Here is a 17,562-nt window from a genome sequence, read left to right on the forward strand (position 1 = left end):
GGATAATTATAATATATTAATCAGCCTGGATGACAGTGGCGAAATTGACATAATTGGGAATAAGAATGGAGAAAGTTCCCAGCCACTTTTGAGCCCTGGTAAGTCACAGGCAGATAGTCGTTTTTCAACCAAGAAAGCTAAACGTGCCAACATGATTCCAACTATATCTTATCGAAACAGGAGTGCTATTTACAATGCAATTGCTCAAAAGCTTCAGGTTTAGGTCATTAGAAGTCTAGGCTGTGGTATCTAGCTTTATACATTTTCAGTTGCATCTTAGACAGTTGAATTTTGATTTTGAGTCTTCCTGTTTGTGGTGATCTTCAATGTTTTGATGATGGAAGAATGCACTATGTCTATATATGTTCTTGATGGGTTTGGTTTACTAAAAACCAATACTTGTTAGATGACTACCTTTGTTTTGCTAAACATATGGACTTTGTTCCACTTTGGATCATAGACTTGGACATTAATAGTTAATATTTTGGTTATGCTAGATGGATTGGAGGTAAAGAAGCAGTTAATATAGCTTCCTATTTTATGAATTGGATTTAACTTTGAATCTCTAATTTTAAAAAATAACATCTAAATTGGACAAAACTTTGTATTTTTAATGTTAAGCCATTGACAAGAGGAATGTTAAAATTTTGTATTTCAATGGCCAAGTACATGAGTTATAGTTTAAGATTACTTGAAAAAAAAAATAGTGGCAGTAAAACACATATTGGTATTTATAAGCAACATCTTCAAACCATTACAGTACTTGTCGATTAAGTGACCACCAAATGGCTTGATCAAACTCTTTAATTTTAAAAATACAACCCATTATTTATTTCAAATAGTACTTATTTGATTGACAAAAACGAGTACAGTTTATGGTTTTGATGGGAACCAAGTTTTAGTAAAGCTTGTGCACAAAATGGATAGTTCAAAAGGTAGTTATGTATTAGCACAGCACAAAACATTTTAACTAATAATAATTTTAACTTTAGCATTTTGGACATATTGATGTAAACATAATTAGAACATAACTATCACACAAAATACAATAGACAACCATATAATAAATAGCCTAAGCCTCATGCATTCTTTCTTCTTTTTTGCGTAATTTTCCTCTGCCACTTTCAGACACTCGATTAAGATGCACATTGCTTCTGTCGACCTGTTAGAAAATTTAGGTTCACACCAACTAAAGTGGCCACAACAAACTTGATCCAGGGTGGTCTGTTCAGACCATCATAATTTGTAGAAGATTGTGTCAAAACAGAAGAAACAAAAAATATAAACTTGTAACAAATAAATGAGAAAGTTAGCAAGAGGAAAGCTTACATAATTGGGACAACCATAGAACCGTCTGCCTAGATTTCATGGTCCATGATACTTGAATCACAACATCGTCTCCACAGTGACATTTTCTTACATTATCTGAAAAGTTGCTAGATCCCATACTAAGTGAGCCTTCAATGTTCGTCTGGCTACGATAGTTCACATTATTTTCATGCACGCCTCCCTGGTGGCCAACACATCGTAAGTTTAAAGGGTCAATGTTTTTTAATGTTCCATGATATTTTGAAAATGAACCACTACAAGTTAAAGCTTAAATTTATAAGTGGTGAATCCATATAAATTCATAGGCAGAGTTTGATAAAGGGAAACTGAAACTTTGGAGGGGTTGTCGATAAATGTGCATCTCAGACTAGGGAGTAGGGATTTGGTAGGTGTAGTCAATTGTTAAAGTTTAGTAATTGATTGGACTGCACAGTAAAACATTATCTATTTTAGTACATTGAATCTAATGCACTATGTAAACCCATTGATCAAGAAGCAGAGATATAAAAAAAATTCACATTATAAAAATGTATAGCCATAATCTTAGGGATATCACACATTTTATCCCATGCTAATAAGTCCTCACCTACCTCTTGCATAAATTAAGGCTTTTTGCGAAATACACGTTAAAATAATACTGCTGCCATTTCAATAAATAGCATTGTTAATGTTTAATTAATTTAATCCACTTAAATGATAAAGTTTTTAATACTTTTATGTTATGATTTTAATTTTATTATTTTCTAACATTTTTAATAATTCAAAGTTACCACTGATTACTTTGGGTCACAAATAACCGATACGGAAAAAATCTTGCTAGTAAATTTGCTTTTTTCTTGTCTACTAATTCAAATTTTATATAAAAAATTATTAGTTACTTAATTTGCAGGATAAAAAGCAATATAAAGGCAAACATGGGATCTTATAATATAAAGCTCCTAATTTTACTACACCACTTGTTAGGTTTCGTTAAATTTTTTATTACATGTACAATACCTTAGCTCAAGTAAATTTATAACTGTTGTGAACTGAAAATGTTTAACATAAAATTAACTTATGTAAAATACATAAGCCAAGTCCAAATTTGATTTCATTTTATTCATGTTAATGGTTGGCATAAATTTTGTTAATATAAATATTATCCTTTGAATCTAATGATTTCCTGATAATTATGCTAATGCAACGAATTTGCCCCTGGCATCAGACCCCTATCCTTCAATCATGTCGCTACTAGTGGGATAGAGGCCGAGATCTCCACTAAGAGGTATATGGGGAGGGACCCTAGATTCTAATGCAACGAGTTCTCCCTTGGCATCACACCCCTATCACTCAATCATGTTGCTACTAGTCGGATAGAGGGCGATTTGTTTTCCACGAAGAGGTATATGGGGAGGGACCCTAGATTCTAATGCAACGAGTTCGCCCCTGGCATCAGACCCCTATCACTCAATCATGTCGCTACTAGTGGGATAGAGGCTGAGATGATCCACGAAGAGGTATATAGGGAGGGACCCTAGATTCTAATGCAATGAGTTTTCCCCTAGCGTCAGACCCCTATCACTCAATCATGTCGCTACTAGTGGGATAGAGGCCGAGATGATCCATGAAGAGGTATATTGGGAGGAACCCTAGATCCTAATGCAATGAGTTCGCCCTTAGCCTCGTACCCTTATCACTCAATCATGTTGCAACTAGTGGGATAGAGGGCCATTTTTTTTTCCATGAAGAGGTATATGGGGAGGGACCCTAGATTATAATGAAACGAGTTCGCCCCTGGCATCAGACCTCTATCACTCAATCATTTCGCTACTAGTGGGATAGAGGCCGAGATGATCCATGAAGAGGTATATGGGGAGGGACCTGAGATTCTAATGCAACGAGTTCTCCCTTGGCCTCGTATCCCTATCACTCAATCATGTCACTACTAGTCGGATAGAGGGAAATTTGTTTTCCACGAAGAGGTATATGGGGAGGGACCCTAGATTCTATTGCAACGAGTTTGCCCTTGGCATCAGACCCCTATCACTCAATCATGTTGCTACTAGTGGGATATGAGTGCAATTGTGATATGCTACCACCTATTTATATTCGATATCACATTAATAAAATATTAATGTTTCATAAAAGTGTGTGTGATTTGGACAATTTTCTATTGCAGCAACCAATATATGGTAATTTTACATATCAATACATGAGGCCCATCATTGGAGGCCAATTCCACTATATAGATTGAGGAATTGAGCCATCTTATTAAAAATTAGGCACTTCGAAAACAACATTAGAATATTGTTCATGCCAGACGCATGGAGTATGCTGGAAATACCTCTCTACTATAACTCGTTCCCCAAGAATTAAGAATGACTACTTTGGATACTTCACGTTTACCGTACAAAGTTTACGTCTGCCATTTGCATGTCATTTTTTTTGTAAATAGGTTGTCACTATTCAAACTACGTGTCAGCTCCATACAGCCATGCAAGACACAAACCAGCTAATAAAGTTCATAGCTCTGAGTTTGGTTATATAATTTTTAAAAATAAGAAATAGTCGAATTAAAAAATAATACTTTGACCGAATTTTATAAACTTGATAGTGTCATGGTATCACGTGAATATGATGAACTATGAAAAAAATATACAAATTTAATTGGACCATGATGCCACTATATAAGGCCACAAACTACATCACTCTTAAATTTTCGGAAGAGGGTAGCCAAGTTCTTGCCTCGCTGTTAGTTTGAACCATCAAGATGGAAACCACTAATGGAAGTGGGTATGACCAACCATGTGGAGTAAGTAACATATTAATTAAATTATATGAAGTGAAGGGAGAAGCACGTCAGCTTCCATGGTACGTGAAGGAGACCGAGAGAAAGGTTACAGAACTTGGGAAAATCGTTGATGATGCAACTAAATATCTCGACCAGGTTGGTTCCACTAAACTAGGCGAATATAAAGGTCCTCATGATTCATCTCTTCACGATAATCATTGTGGAACTTGCAAAGATATGGCTGCTAAATTGGAGAAGGCAAAGAGATGCATAATGGAGACTATGAAACTAATTGAAATTTTTAAGATAAAGGAAAGGGGTGTTCTGAGGCATGTTGATGGTGTCAAGGAGACAGTTAATGATTTTCTTTCTAGTTTTAGGGTCTCAGAGGAAGTTGTGATAGCCACTAGCAACAGAGCTGACTCTACTGAGTAATTATCAGCACTTTGGGCTAGTCGTATACACAATCTTATAATGTCTTTGTGATTGGTGTTTTTTGTAATGGTCATGCTTTATTTTATTTTTATTAAATCATGCGATATATTTAGCTTTTGTATGTTTGTTCCTACGCATAATACACGATATTATTGGTGACATGCAATAATCTTCCAATAATTTAAATCCATGACACAAACATGGATCCTCGAGTCGCGTAATGCCTATATTGGCTAGAGTTAATGCATCTTTCTTTTGAACATGAGATGAACTTGTCCTATAATTAATGAGGGAGGCATAAATTATGTCATCCATAATGGACAATAAAAAAACATGTAAAAAAATAATTGAATACTCATAAAAGTGATCATCTTTTGGAAGAACATGACCCACCAATATAAATTGGCTTGTGTTAGTTATCTTTTGCACTGTAATATAATATTAAGCTTGTTTTTCTAAAACTCCAGTTCATTCTCCATTACTCCCGTAAAAATGTCCTCTAAAGAATTCACTACTCCCACCCAAACCCGCACAATCACCCTGAACAATCCGAGTCGCTCCGGAACTAGTCGTCGAGCCACTCCAGGGTCTGTTTGTAGCTTCCGTCTGCGATCAGCTTCTATAGCTGGATGTACCAACTACGTGGTGAAAGAGTCTCTCTACACTATCAAGAGGCATCTTCATCTGTGTGCTGCTAGTAAATCATTGGAGGCAAATCGTTTGTGCCTGCATCTCGCCACCATGTTGTATCGTCTACTCCAAGGGCAACAAGGGGCAATCAATATTCTGAGGGAGGTCGGTGATCTGACTGAGACTGCTGCAAACATCAACAACATGGATGATGAAGGCCCAGACGTTATTCACATTGACTGAGTAGTGTGTGATGAGGATTTCCCTACCTGTTATATATATTACATGGCCATATATATTATAAAAAGAAGGATTCTAGATGTGAACATTTGAATGTGGGCTTTATTTATGTTATTTTTTTTATTGTCCATGATGGTATTCCACGAATCCATAGTTATATTTTATACTAATGTTCGTGTATTAGTCTTGGTGTACGTTCTATGTGTTATGCATATTAAGGCTACACATCAAATGTATGGTGGGGATTATTTTGAGTGTCTATGTATTAATCAGTACAAGTTAATGAAGTATAATTTTTAACACCGTGTTGGTAGTGATGGTGTTATTAATGAATGCAAGTCAAATCATTTATATTATAAATATAAAATGGATTACGAATAACAACTATGTTAATAATATGGAGTAAAGAGACATCTTTACCAAAATAACATTAGAACAGTCAAATAACAAACCATTGGTAAAAATTGCAAAACTACAAAGTAGATAATAATATATATCTAATTTTTAGAATTTCCAGAGTTGTTTTCCACACCAGCATCGTGATCATCTCCTGCATCTTCTTTAGTTGCAATCACGTCGTTAGCAACGGTAGACGATTCACCATTGTCAAATAGCACTTCTTGGTTGTTCTCCTCCGAGTCTCTGTCGTCAAACTCAATTTTGTTGTTGCTATGGAAAGTATGAATGCCAATGATACAATTACAAGGGTTAAATGAGTCTGTCAGAAAAGTAAAAGACCCATCTTTGTACCCATTGAACGTAGTAATAGCTTGGATAAAGCATTTATAAGGAACTAGGATATTGTCCTTACTCTTCTTGAACTCCTTGTATGCAGCTCTCCATTCATAGTAAATTCCTGATTCATCTCCCTTGAATAACACATTGAACAAATTGCCTGATTCCATTTTTCTTGTATACATACGAATTTAAAGTGACTAATATTGCCACTACTTTGTTTAAAGAGTTATACAGGGACAACTAACTTAAAATGTCATATTAACCCATTAATATTTTATTGTTTTTGAGGGATCATTTAATGAGTCGATTGTGATTAGGGTTTTTGTATTATTTTACACTATATATTTAAATTACTAGTCCCATTAGGGTAAGAACCAGTAAATTAAAAAAGGGTACTTGACAAAGATCCTTTAAAAAGGGTTCGTTGATAAGATATTACAAACCCCTAGTCAAGCTAGTATGATGTTGCAGACAAATAACACCAATTTAATAGGGTCTTCTATCCGTTGTATGCTTCCATATCATAATTTTTTTAAGAAAAATTTTCAGCTAATAAAAAAGGGTTTAATATAGGGTCTCATTTATTAAGTTCTAGGTTAACGGGTGCAATATTAAAGACTTGTAATTTACTGCTAAACCTACCTTCTTCTAAGTAACATTTTATTGAAACTAGTATAAATGAACAACATAAGTTCATTGTTGGGACTAACTTTCAACAGCCAATACACTCTAACTCTTCTTATGATTCGTGAGCAAAACAAAATCATGTGGACTTCGTCATTGCCAAGCAATTTCATTTTAGTGATCTATCCAGTTTCAAAATATTTGGTGGTAAGTACCTTGACAATCATAATTATTTATAGAAAAAACACTCGATCAGCACCCAAGAAATTATGATTTTTTTTAATATCTTATTAATCTTATAGATACACGTAGGAAGCTGCTCATTCAGTAGAGGTTGAGGAGACAAGTATTGAACACTACAAGATATAATAGAGATCAACCAGCTTAAAGTGCTAAGGTATATCCACGAGTGCTAAGGTTAATTGTTGATATTGATTTTATTAACTTAAACGTTAATAGTCCAACATGAAATGGGCTTACTGAAAATATTAGTCCAATATATTAGCAGCTTCATAATAGGCCTAGTGTCCAACTCATCATTTAAGAAATAATTAAGGCCCAGAATAAATTTTGAGAATGATAAAATGTGTGGACTACAACAATTAGATACATAAATTAATTGAAAAAAGTATTTTTAGGGGAGGTGTGACTTTGTATATACCAAACACATAACTATTCCTTAACTTACAAATGGTAGATTTAGACCCGGTCTCCAACCCAGAGTGGACAACAATAATAGGAGAACTGTAAATCACAAAAACTATCAAAGAAATTGAAATTAGTGATATTAAGGGAAAGTATCTAGATTCGATTGAAAAGTGGAAGAAATTTTACGAAATATATTCAAAGTGGATGGGTTTTGGAAAAACGTCAAACGACGTTAAGAGAAGAGAAGGGAATGTATCAATGAGACGGTGGATTTAGACGGGAGCAATATATCAACATGCCCAATCGTAAGAAGCGACAAAAACCAGTTACAAGAACCGGCTTTCAGGCAGCTCTACGAGTGGTTAACATGAAAGGAAACAACCTATGGTTCGCAAAGGAGTTTAGCCACACGCATAATCATGAGATGGTATCAGTTGCAGAGTTACAGTTCTTAAGAGTGAATCGTGTTGTGTCTGATGTTCTGCTAGCATAAGTTCGTTCTATGAACTCAGTTGGTATATAGACATCTCAAATAATGTCATACTTTGCCATGCAATTCGAGGGTCATGAGAGAACACCATGTCAAATAAGAGATGTGTACAACAGGGTTGCAAGTGTGGCTCGAGAAGAAAAACTAGAAACAGATGCTGAAGGTACTTTAGGATTCCTCGATTGTTTGTCTACACAAGATCCAAGTTTTTTTTGTGTACCACCAGGCAGACACAGAAAATAGGCTTGCCAACATTTTCTGGGCTGATGGTGCCGCAAGAAGAGAATATGTGGCTTTCAGGGATGTCATAGCTTTTGACACAACATACATGAAAAACACATACAACAAGCCGCTTGCGATCTTATTGGGTGTGAATCACCACTTCTCCATTTGTATTTTTGGGTTTGCACTACTGGTGGACGAGAAAATTCATTCTTATACTTGGATGCTATGAGTTTCCCTACAATGTCACAATCAAAAGAGACCATTGGTTGTGGTCACAGATGGGGATAATGCCCTACACAAGGCAATAGCAGAGGTTATGCCAGAATCAACACATCGTTTATGTGCTTGGCATTTTAGCACAAATGCTTCTAGAAATGGCAAGGGTCCAAAGTTTACGAAGGGTTTTTTTTATTTACTGTACACATACTACACCGAGGAGATATTTGAAAGAAAATGGAAGGAATTCATATAGTATTTCGAAATGGGGGTAACACGTGGTGTCAGCTCCAATACCATTGAAGGCACATGTGGGCAGAATCCTTCCTCCATGGCCAATTTGTGACTGGAATGAGGACAACACAGCAGTGTGAGTCTATGAAATTTTTTCTGAAGAGGTTTCTCATAAAGAGATATAGTTTGCGCGAGTTTGTTACTGCAATTGACATTGGAGTTACTAATTTGCGTCGTACAGAAAATGAAAATGACTACCTCAGCAAGCACACGATCCCCCAAATCCCACCTCGATCAGAAGCACTGCGGACCTACTACGAGCAGTGTGCAAAATTCTACACGAGAGCTATGTATGACAAAGTGGTAAAACAGATCAAAAAGGAGAATGGATATTTCATTAGTAGCCACGAAGGCCACCTTAATTGCACTATATTTGGGGTGGGCAACTTTCGAGACGGTCAAAAAAGATATAGGGTCACTCATACCCTAGGAATGGACCACTTTACATGCAGTTGCTTATTCTATGAGACAAATGGCTACCCATGCAGACACATATGGGCTGTTATGAAGTCTTGTTGTGTGAGAATAATTCCAAATTCACTTCTTCTAAAGCAGTGGAGCATTCATGCAAAATCCGAAGATGAGAATACAGAGGAAACTCAAGCAACAGATGAACACACAGTGCAATGTGAGATGTCAAGATTTGGCGTACTCAATTTAGATGCGACAATGATGAACTTTTATGCCTCAAAATCACCAATCTACTTTAAAACTACAAAGAACGAAATTTCTCGACTCACAATAATTTTCAAGGAAGGTTTCGAGATCCACAGAGATGCAAATAACACCCATAGAACATGTACCTATCGGGACAACCCAAACATAATACAAGACCCTATTCGGGTGAGAACAAAGGGTCAAGGGAACACAGGACCACGCAGGGATGCCAGACCAACTATTCCATCAGATGGAATAGGTTACAGACAAAGAGCATGTGGAAAATGCGGTGAGCTAGGCCATAACAGCCGCACATGCCCCAATCGGGGTGCAAGATTGGGGCGGGGAAGAGTGGAAAATACCAGCAGACAAGGAGTAGTACGATACATAGAACCAAGGGATGAATTCATGGAGCTTGACACTAATGTCCATTATTCAACACAAGAATCATTTGGGAATGATTACAATTACCACATGTAGTTGGACATTGTATCTTTAAAATATTATCATCTAAAACAAACAATTTGCATTAATTATTTAAGTATTGTGTTATGTGATAGATTACGGACAATATGTGACCAAGTTATTAAGATGACTACATGTAGTTTAATCTCTTTTGAATTATTAATAGCATTAACCCATGTATGGTTAAATCTAAAGTAATGATTTTTATAATAATTTTACTCTTTCAATAATTTTATATAGATGTGTCCTCCAATAAATAAAAAACTATTGTTCAATATCATTATGGCACCTTTTCTACCTATCAGATCACACATTAAAGAAGCTGAAACACTCCAACTGCAGCAATTGGATTATAACGAGGACTTCTACCTCCCAGGTGATCTTCATCCAAATACAAACTGTCATGAAAGGCGTACATACAATAGGTGGCACTTCGCTAATTCAGCAGCAACATACGCAACTGTAACACCCTAAACTCCATGGACCGTTATGGTGTGCCTTTTAAACAGTGCTTGTAACGTCTTGCGTTTTCGGGTACCTTTAAACGACTCGGGTCGAGATTTTTTTCCCCGAGTTAAGAATATTATTTTAAATAATGTTATATTTTGTTTGGAATATATTTCCATGAGTTATTAATAGCCAAATTATGAATTTTGTGATTAAAAATTCAAGATAAGACTTTCAGTCTTGGACCGACACAAAAACCCTGATCGGGTAAAAATCTCAGAACTAAAATGAAAAACTATGGAAAATATATTTTGGGCATAAAATACATTCATAAAAATTAAAGTTTGGTCAAAAATAATAAACCTAAGGGAAAATGGAAATTTTAGGGCATTTTGTGTTAAATGCTTAATTTTACCAAAATGGAGAATTTTATTCCATGAATGGACCTTAGGTTAAATTTTATTGTGTGATAAATTAAATTAAATGTGAGAGACATTTAATTTAATTATTTAATGTTAAGTTTTTTGTTTAAAACTTAATAAGAGTGAAAAGTCGAATTTGATTTTTCTTCTTGGAAAATATTTATTAACCTTTATAAAAAAAATGATCACATATATAATATATGTGGTGGCCGGTCATGTGAAGAATTAAATGGGGATGACAAAATTTTAATTGAGTTTAATCCCATTTTAAACATTAGGGATAATGTTAAGTGGGTAGTATAATTTTAGAGTTGTATAAACTCTTCTAACCCCCCCCCCCCCCCCCCCCCCCCCAAACAAAACCGACCACTCTATATCTCTCTTTCACTATCATCTTTTTGAAAACTCTCTCAAGTTCATCTTCAACCTCCAGAACACTAAGGAGGCTTGGAAGCATTTAAGCTTTGATCTAGGAAGGGTTTTCCCTAAGGTAAAGTTTCAATAAACTAGACTTTTGTAAAGTTGTAACCATAGATTTTCAAATAGCTAATTATCTATGTTTTTGGGGGGAGTTGGTTAAGGTTTTGAAAGGTTTTTGAAGGAGCCAAAGCTAATAGGAAGATCCAAACCTTAAGCAAGAACAACAAGAGGTAAAAAGTTTACTTTTATGGTTGTTATTGTATGGTTTTTAGTTTTAAGCATTATTTTGTATAGCTAATGCTTAAAGTTTCTTATTGGTGATGTAATAAGGTTATGGTAGTTTTTTTATAATTTTTATGATGCTTGTGTGTTGATTTTTGAAAGTAAGGACCAAAACCCCCAAGGGTTTTGTTGAAAACCCTAAAACAAAATACTTGTTTTGAGCTGTGACTTCCAAGAGGTCAAGCATCCACTGTATATTGATTTTGTAAAATTTAATTGTACTATGATGTTGTTGAGATTGATTACATAAAATTGAGCTTTTGAAATACTCAAAAATGTTTAAAAATGAGTGAGTTATGTTATTTCAAAGTTAGGTAAAAAACTGTTTTTTCGTATTCTTAATTTCGAAACCAAGTTTAGACAGCCACTGTATAGGGCAAATGAACCCAGTTTTTTCTAAAATTTTGTGTACATATTATTGGCATAATCTAGTATTCCACTGTAAAATTTGGTAAGAAAATACTGAACGGTTTGAAAGTTATTAAGTGTCAAAGTTTGGAAAAAAATAAGGACTTGAAAATAAAGTCATTTTTACCTCATTGTTAGAAAATAATTTCATTAATAATGTAGTGCACCAAATTTTTTTTTTAGTTTATTAAAATTTTTGTGTGTTTATTTTATTTAAGTGTTAAGTGTGATAAATTGTTTTATTTAAATGTTGTTTATTTTATTAGTTGTTGTTTGTTTTATTTGATTGTTTGTTATTTTATTTAATTGTTAGAATTGTTTGTAGAATATTTTTGTGAAATTACTTGTTAAATGATATATATTTATTTTTATTTTAAAATGTGATTATGTGAGATTTGGTTGAATGCACTAAGGTGCATGGTAGGTAGTGATGCACTCTAGTGATTGAGTATGTGCATGTGCATGGTTGCATGGTGTGCATGCAATAGTTTTCTACACATTAATTTCCTTTTATTGGTTTATTTATTTTTATTTAATTAAGGAATTTAAAAAGAAAATAAAAAGAAAGGGAAATAAAGAGGCTTGTGTTCACACAAGAAAAATATTGGGAAACAAATGGTGAGGAGAAAGGATAGAGTTGTCATTTTTGAATTCCCGTAACCTTAGACCCACCCTTAGTAAAATGGCTATTACATAGGCTGTAGATATCCGATTTAGACATAAATGGTACCGATAGAAAGCTAATGAAATTATCTACATTTTTTATGAAATAGAACTTTTCCTAAAACGCAACTAAAATGGATCAAAACCCATCCCCAAGTCACAGGACCTTAGAGTTACGAAAATCACATTTTCCTTATTAGTGTAGAAATCCAAGGAAGGAAAGGGGGGTGGACAATTGCAGCTGCTTTTTTGGGTAAATAAAAATGTATTTATTTAATTAATTAGATTTTAGAATTAAATAAATTTATAATAAATTAACTTTTATTATTTTAGAAAAATAAAAACCTAGACACTATAAATGAAACCTTAGAACCCTAGAGAGCATTTTTGCTCATCTCTTCTCTATACCACAGCCATCCATCTAGAGAGGGTAGAGAGAGAGGGAGGTGAGTTAGAGAGAGAGAAAGGAAGGCTGCCATATTTTTCTAGAGAAGAAGAAGAAAGGAAGAAGAAGAAAAGAAAGAGAAGGAGAAGAGGGTTTCGAACCCTAGGTAAGAATCCATCTACTAGTTTCACATTTGTGCATTTGTATCTTCTCCTCTTCTCTAATCTAAGGATGATTTTGTGATTTCTTTCTTTGGATGTATGGTGTTTGGAAATCCTCTATAGGTGACAAGGTTTTCTTGCTAGAGTGTTCTTGATTCAACAATCAAGAGAGGTAATGGTTTTTCTTAGCCTATATATTGGTTTTGATGGGTTTATCTTTGAGGTTGTTGATGGTGATGTTAGTGGTTTGATTATTGTAGGATTGGTGATTATGATTGGTATTTTTAAGGGAATATGTTTTGTTTAAAAAGGGCTCATGGGAATGATTGAGAAAATGGATTTGATGGGGTATATATGAGGATTATATTTTATGTTTATATTGCTATGGTTATTTTAAATCATTGATTTATGTAAAATGGCAAAAAAAAATGATGATAGATGCATACTAGGTTTTATGTGAAGGTAGATGGGAATTTTGTGATGTTTTATGGTGGATCTTAAATGTTTAGGCCTAGGGGTAATATGATAAGATGTATGTTATTGCCATTGTTATTGTTTTTGTTGGATTTCATGTGTAGATTCAATGGAATAGAAAAATAGGATTTTATAAGATTGAATGTCAATATGTTAGTAATATTCTTAGAATTATGTATATAATAAGAGCATGATGAGATTTTGGACATGTATGATTTTATGTGAAATTTTTTAGATAAAATATGAACTTCATGAGAAATTAAGCTTGCTGTTTTTTTGTAAATAATTGGGTAAAAGTTTGATAAAAAAAATGATTTGCATGCATAAGTAATGTCCTTGATGTTATGTTAATTTTATGAAATTAAAAAGGGTATTTTAAGTCACAATAAAATGATATTTTACTCAAATAAATACCTACATAATTTTTATTGTATTTTTAGAAAAATATGAGGTTTTAAATTGAATATGGTGATTTTTAAAGATAAAAATGGTTGCTGGAATTTTTTTGTAAAAAAATGTGAAGTGTTTCAATAAAATGAATTTGATGAGTATTTGAAATAAAATTAATACCCTAAATTATAGTAATATTAAAAGTGGTATTTTAATATGGTATGAATGCATATTTTGATAAGTTATGATTTTTCTTTATATTGATTGAGAAAAATATTTAGAATCAATTTATTTGTGATTTTTAAAGAAATTAAATAGTGGTTGAAAGTTTGGTGTAAAAAGTTTAAAATGATTATTTAATTGTCACATATGGATTTAAGTTACATAAAACTAAGTCTTAAATAATTTAAATAAAATATATTTTTCTCACACTTAAATATATATTTTTCTCACATCATTTATGTAACACAATTAACCAATATTAAATTTAATTTTTCTAAAGAAACATATTAATCATAGGTATTTTAATTAAATTCCAAGCTTTTGTTATTTCTTTATAATTTGAGAATAATAAATGAAATTGTCACATATTTTACTTTTTTTTAAAGCTAAATAAAATTATTTTATAAAATAAAATAATGTTTTGAGAAATTTAATCAACCTAGAAATTTTAAGAAAATAAAGCATGTTATAAGTCTATTAATTTTAAAATGATAAAAGTAAGATATGTAGAATTATCGTTTTTAAAACGACACAATTATGCAATGTTCCCACGTATGCATGTTACATGCAAATCCACTTTTACGTCCAAAATTATGTCTATTATTCAACCATGTGTTTTTTTTTTTATATAGAAAGATCATGCATGCAAAGTAGGTAAAGTAAGCATTATTCTTTTATGGCCTTATGTGTAATTAAGAATAATTGCATGTTGTGTGTAACTCTTATTATGTGTGCATGGCCCATTCATACATGAGTTGTATGAAATGGCAAAATAGTAATTTTATGAAGCTAAGAAATGTCGTTTTGATTATGGTATAGGCTCGTTGAGAGGTTGTGAATTTACTTAGCTCGGACCTGAGGTAAGGAAGTTAGATAGATTCTATGATTTTATGCTATGAATGGTAAGACTGTTGTATGAATGAATTGTTATGAATTATGAATACCATAATGTAATGATATGTTGAATATGATATGTTTATGGATGTTAGATACATCCAACGAGTTACTATAGATAAAGACGTAACTCCTAGGGCGGACGCGCCGAGGTTATTCAAGGACCAGAGACTCTTGTTTACCTCATAGGGTGACATGGACAACTAGCGAGCCATGCTCATCATGTATGTTGTATGAATATGATTAGGGTGACATGGACAACTAACGAGCCATGCTCATCATGTATGATGTATGAATATGATTAGGGTGACATGGACAACTAGCGGGCCATGCTCATCATGTATGTTGTATGAATGTGATATGATGATATGTTACGATTACGTTATGATATGCTATGATGATATGTTATGAAAACGTTATGATATGCTATGATGATATGTTACGATAATGTTATGATATGACATGATGTGTTAGGTGAACGTTAGTGTTTGTATTTGTTGTATCCTTACTTGCTTATTGTTTGTACTTCCTTACTGGGCTTTTAGCTCACCCCTTACTTTCCCTTCCAGGTAGCAAATAGGATTTCTCTGTGGCACGCGGGGTGACATGAGGAGTTCTATCGTCGTAGGGTGTATGGCGTGGGGTATCCTATGGACGGAATAAACGATCACTTTAGGACACCATTTTAATTATGTTATGTTTTAAGAGACTTTCTAAATTATCAGTGGGACTTAATTATTTAATATTGTTTCTTTTGAACTTTGCATAAAAACGCATATTTTCTTTTTAAACTAATGGGCCCAACTTGCATTGTTTTAAGCAAATCCCCACTGAGACCTTTATAAAAAATGGTTTTCTTTATGGACCAACGATATGTGAATGTTTTAATAAGTACTAGTTTAGGGCGTTCTTTACAAATAAAAAATGCTCATTTTGACCTAAGATTTTACAAAGACCTAAAAGGCATACCAAAAATAGAATTGGGAAATTTTGGTAACAATTGGATAAGTAAATTTCAAGTTATGACCTAACAAAGTATGTAGTTAAAAAATGTGAAAAAAATAGGGTTTTCACACATAGTGTAAAAATAAGATTTTGGAACTTAAGGTAAAAAGTAAAAAATTTCTTATTGCAAGATAAAACTTGGTAAGTCTTGAAAACATATGTTGGCCTAAAATACCACTTTGAGTTTAATAAGAATTATTTTTATTAAAGAAGTTTTATTATTTCTAAAAATAAAAGAATTCATTTATGAATAAGTTAATAAATTAAAAGAGGGTTTAAAACCCTACATTTTGAGAAAATAATAAAGTTAACTATTTTTCAAGTAAACTTGATTAATTGACTTCGGAAAATTAACTAGTCAAGATGTGAAATTTTTAACGGTTTTCCTAATTAAGACAAATTAGGCAATTTTTTTAAAATAGTTTTTAGAGATTAAAACCTTAAGAAAAATAAAAGGAAAATTAAGAGTTATTTTCTTTAAAAATGATTAAGGAATTTAATTAGTATTTTCGAGATATAATACTGGCTAAAATCTTTTATATATTTTACCGACTGTTGAAAGTACAGGTTAATAGCATAACTTTTAAAGAAAAAGATTTTTAGCGTATTGTGAGAAAATACTGTTGTGATACCCGAGCCTAGGCATCGAGACCATAGGGTAGGTCTCCCCAAGACTTACGGTTTAGTCTCAAATATTTTTGTATGAATTTCCTTAATGAGTTTAAATCCCAAATAAGGATCTTTAATCATTACTAATGATTTTGAAAATGACCAAACTGCCCAAAATATTAATAATGAATTATGAAGTTCCATAATTAATCCGAGTATATTGTATGTGTTATCCAAAAAACAGGCATGGATGACATGGCAGACGTTTGGTACACGTGGCTGAGACCTGGCGGAAGTCTTGTTCGACCATCGACTAGAAAGATTTCCGTGGCGCAACGCTCAATCATAGTATACGACCAGCTTGGTCATATGCTCGTTATATTTGGAGAAAATCTTATGCAGTTATGATCATATCCGAAATTATCTCCCATGATTTCCTGAATATCCGATTATTTAGGAAAGAATATCTGTAACAAATTAATGTAATCTTCCTTGAGCCTATAAATAGAGAAAAAATGGCTCAAGGAAGGGACTTTTGGCTTTTTGCTTACTTAAGAGTATAGATTTACGAGAGAATTAGAGCTAACACATTCGATATATTATTTTGTTCTTCAGAGGTTGGTGAAACTCATTGAACCCTAGTTCTTTGATCACTCCTTTGAAATATTATATCAATATTAGCTCAAGTGGACGTAGGTTATTACCAGATTCTGGGGCCGAACCACTATAAATTCTTGTGTGCTTTACTGTTTTTGTCATTATTCTCATTTCAACATATCTGTCTACATCAAGCATTTTTGACTCCGTGTCAGTTGACCAAAATCAGGGTCAACACTCTGGTGCTTTCATTGAGAGCTTGATATAATATTGTTGAAGTATCAATGGCGAAAACAACAAAGAAGACTGGACAGGCGACTGGCGCTGCACCATCTCAACCGCCTCCTCCTCCAAACGTGACCGAAGATGAGCTGCATTTGGAATTCGATGAGGAAGAACTGGATTCCGAGACGCTGAGGAAT

The 17,562-nt window shown here is 33.4% G+C and overlaps 1 protein-coding gene and 1 long non-coding RNA gene across 2 annotated transcripts; both read left to right on the forward strand.

The window, feature by feature from the left end:
- Positions 1 to 8,654: 8,654 nt before the first annotated feature.
- Positions 8,655 to 9,776, forward strand: LOC133824927 (protein FAR-RED ELONGATED HYPOCOTYL 3-like). The gene has a single exon (XM_062257943.1). The coding sequence runs from the start codon at positions 8,655 to 8,657 to the stop codon at positions 9,774 to 9,776; it is 1,122 nt and encodes a 373-aa protein (XP_062113927.1).
- Positions 9,777 to 12,774: 2,998 nt separating this feature from the next.
- LOC133821308 (uncharacterized) lies at positions 12,775 to 16,095 on the forward strand. Its single transcript, XR_009887463.1, has 4 exons — positions 12,775 to 12,954; positions 13,073 to 13,121; positions 14,855 to 14,895; positions 15,499 to 16,095. It is a non-coding gene; the product is annotated as an uncharacterized LOC133821308 (long non-coding RNA).
- Positions 16,096 to 17,562: the final 1,467 nt, after the last annotated feature.

Source organism: Humulus lupulus, chromosome 3 (assembly GCF_963169125.1).
Source record: "Humulus lupulus chromosome 3, drHumLupu1.1, whole genome shotgun sequence".
Lineage (NCBI taxonomy): Eukaryota > Viridiplantae > Streptophyta > Magnoliopsida > Rosales > Cannabaceae > Humulus > Humulus lupulus.

What these genes read in the sequence shown, in the direction of transcription:
- LOC133824927 (XM_062257943.1), top strand. Translation starts at nt 8,655, where the DNA reads ATGTGGGCAGAATCCTTCCTCCATGGCCAATTTGTGACTGGAATGAGG.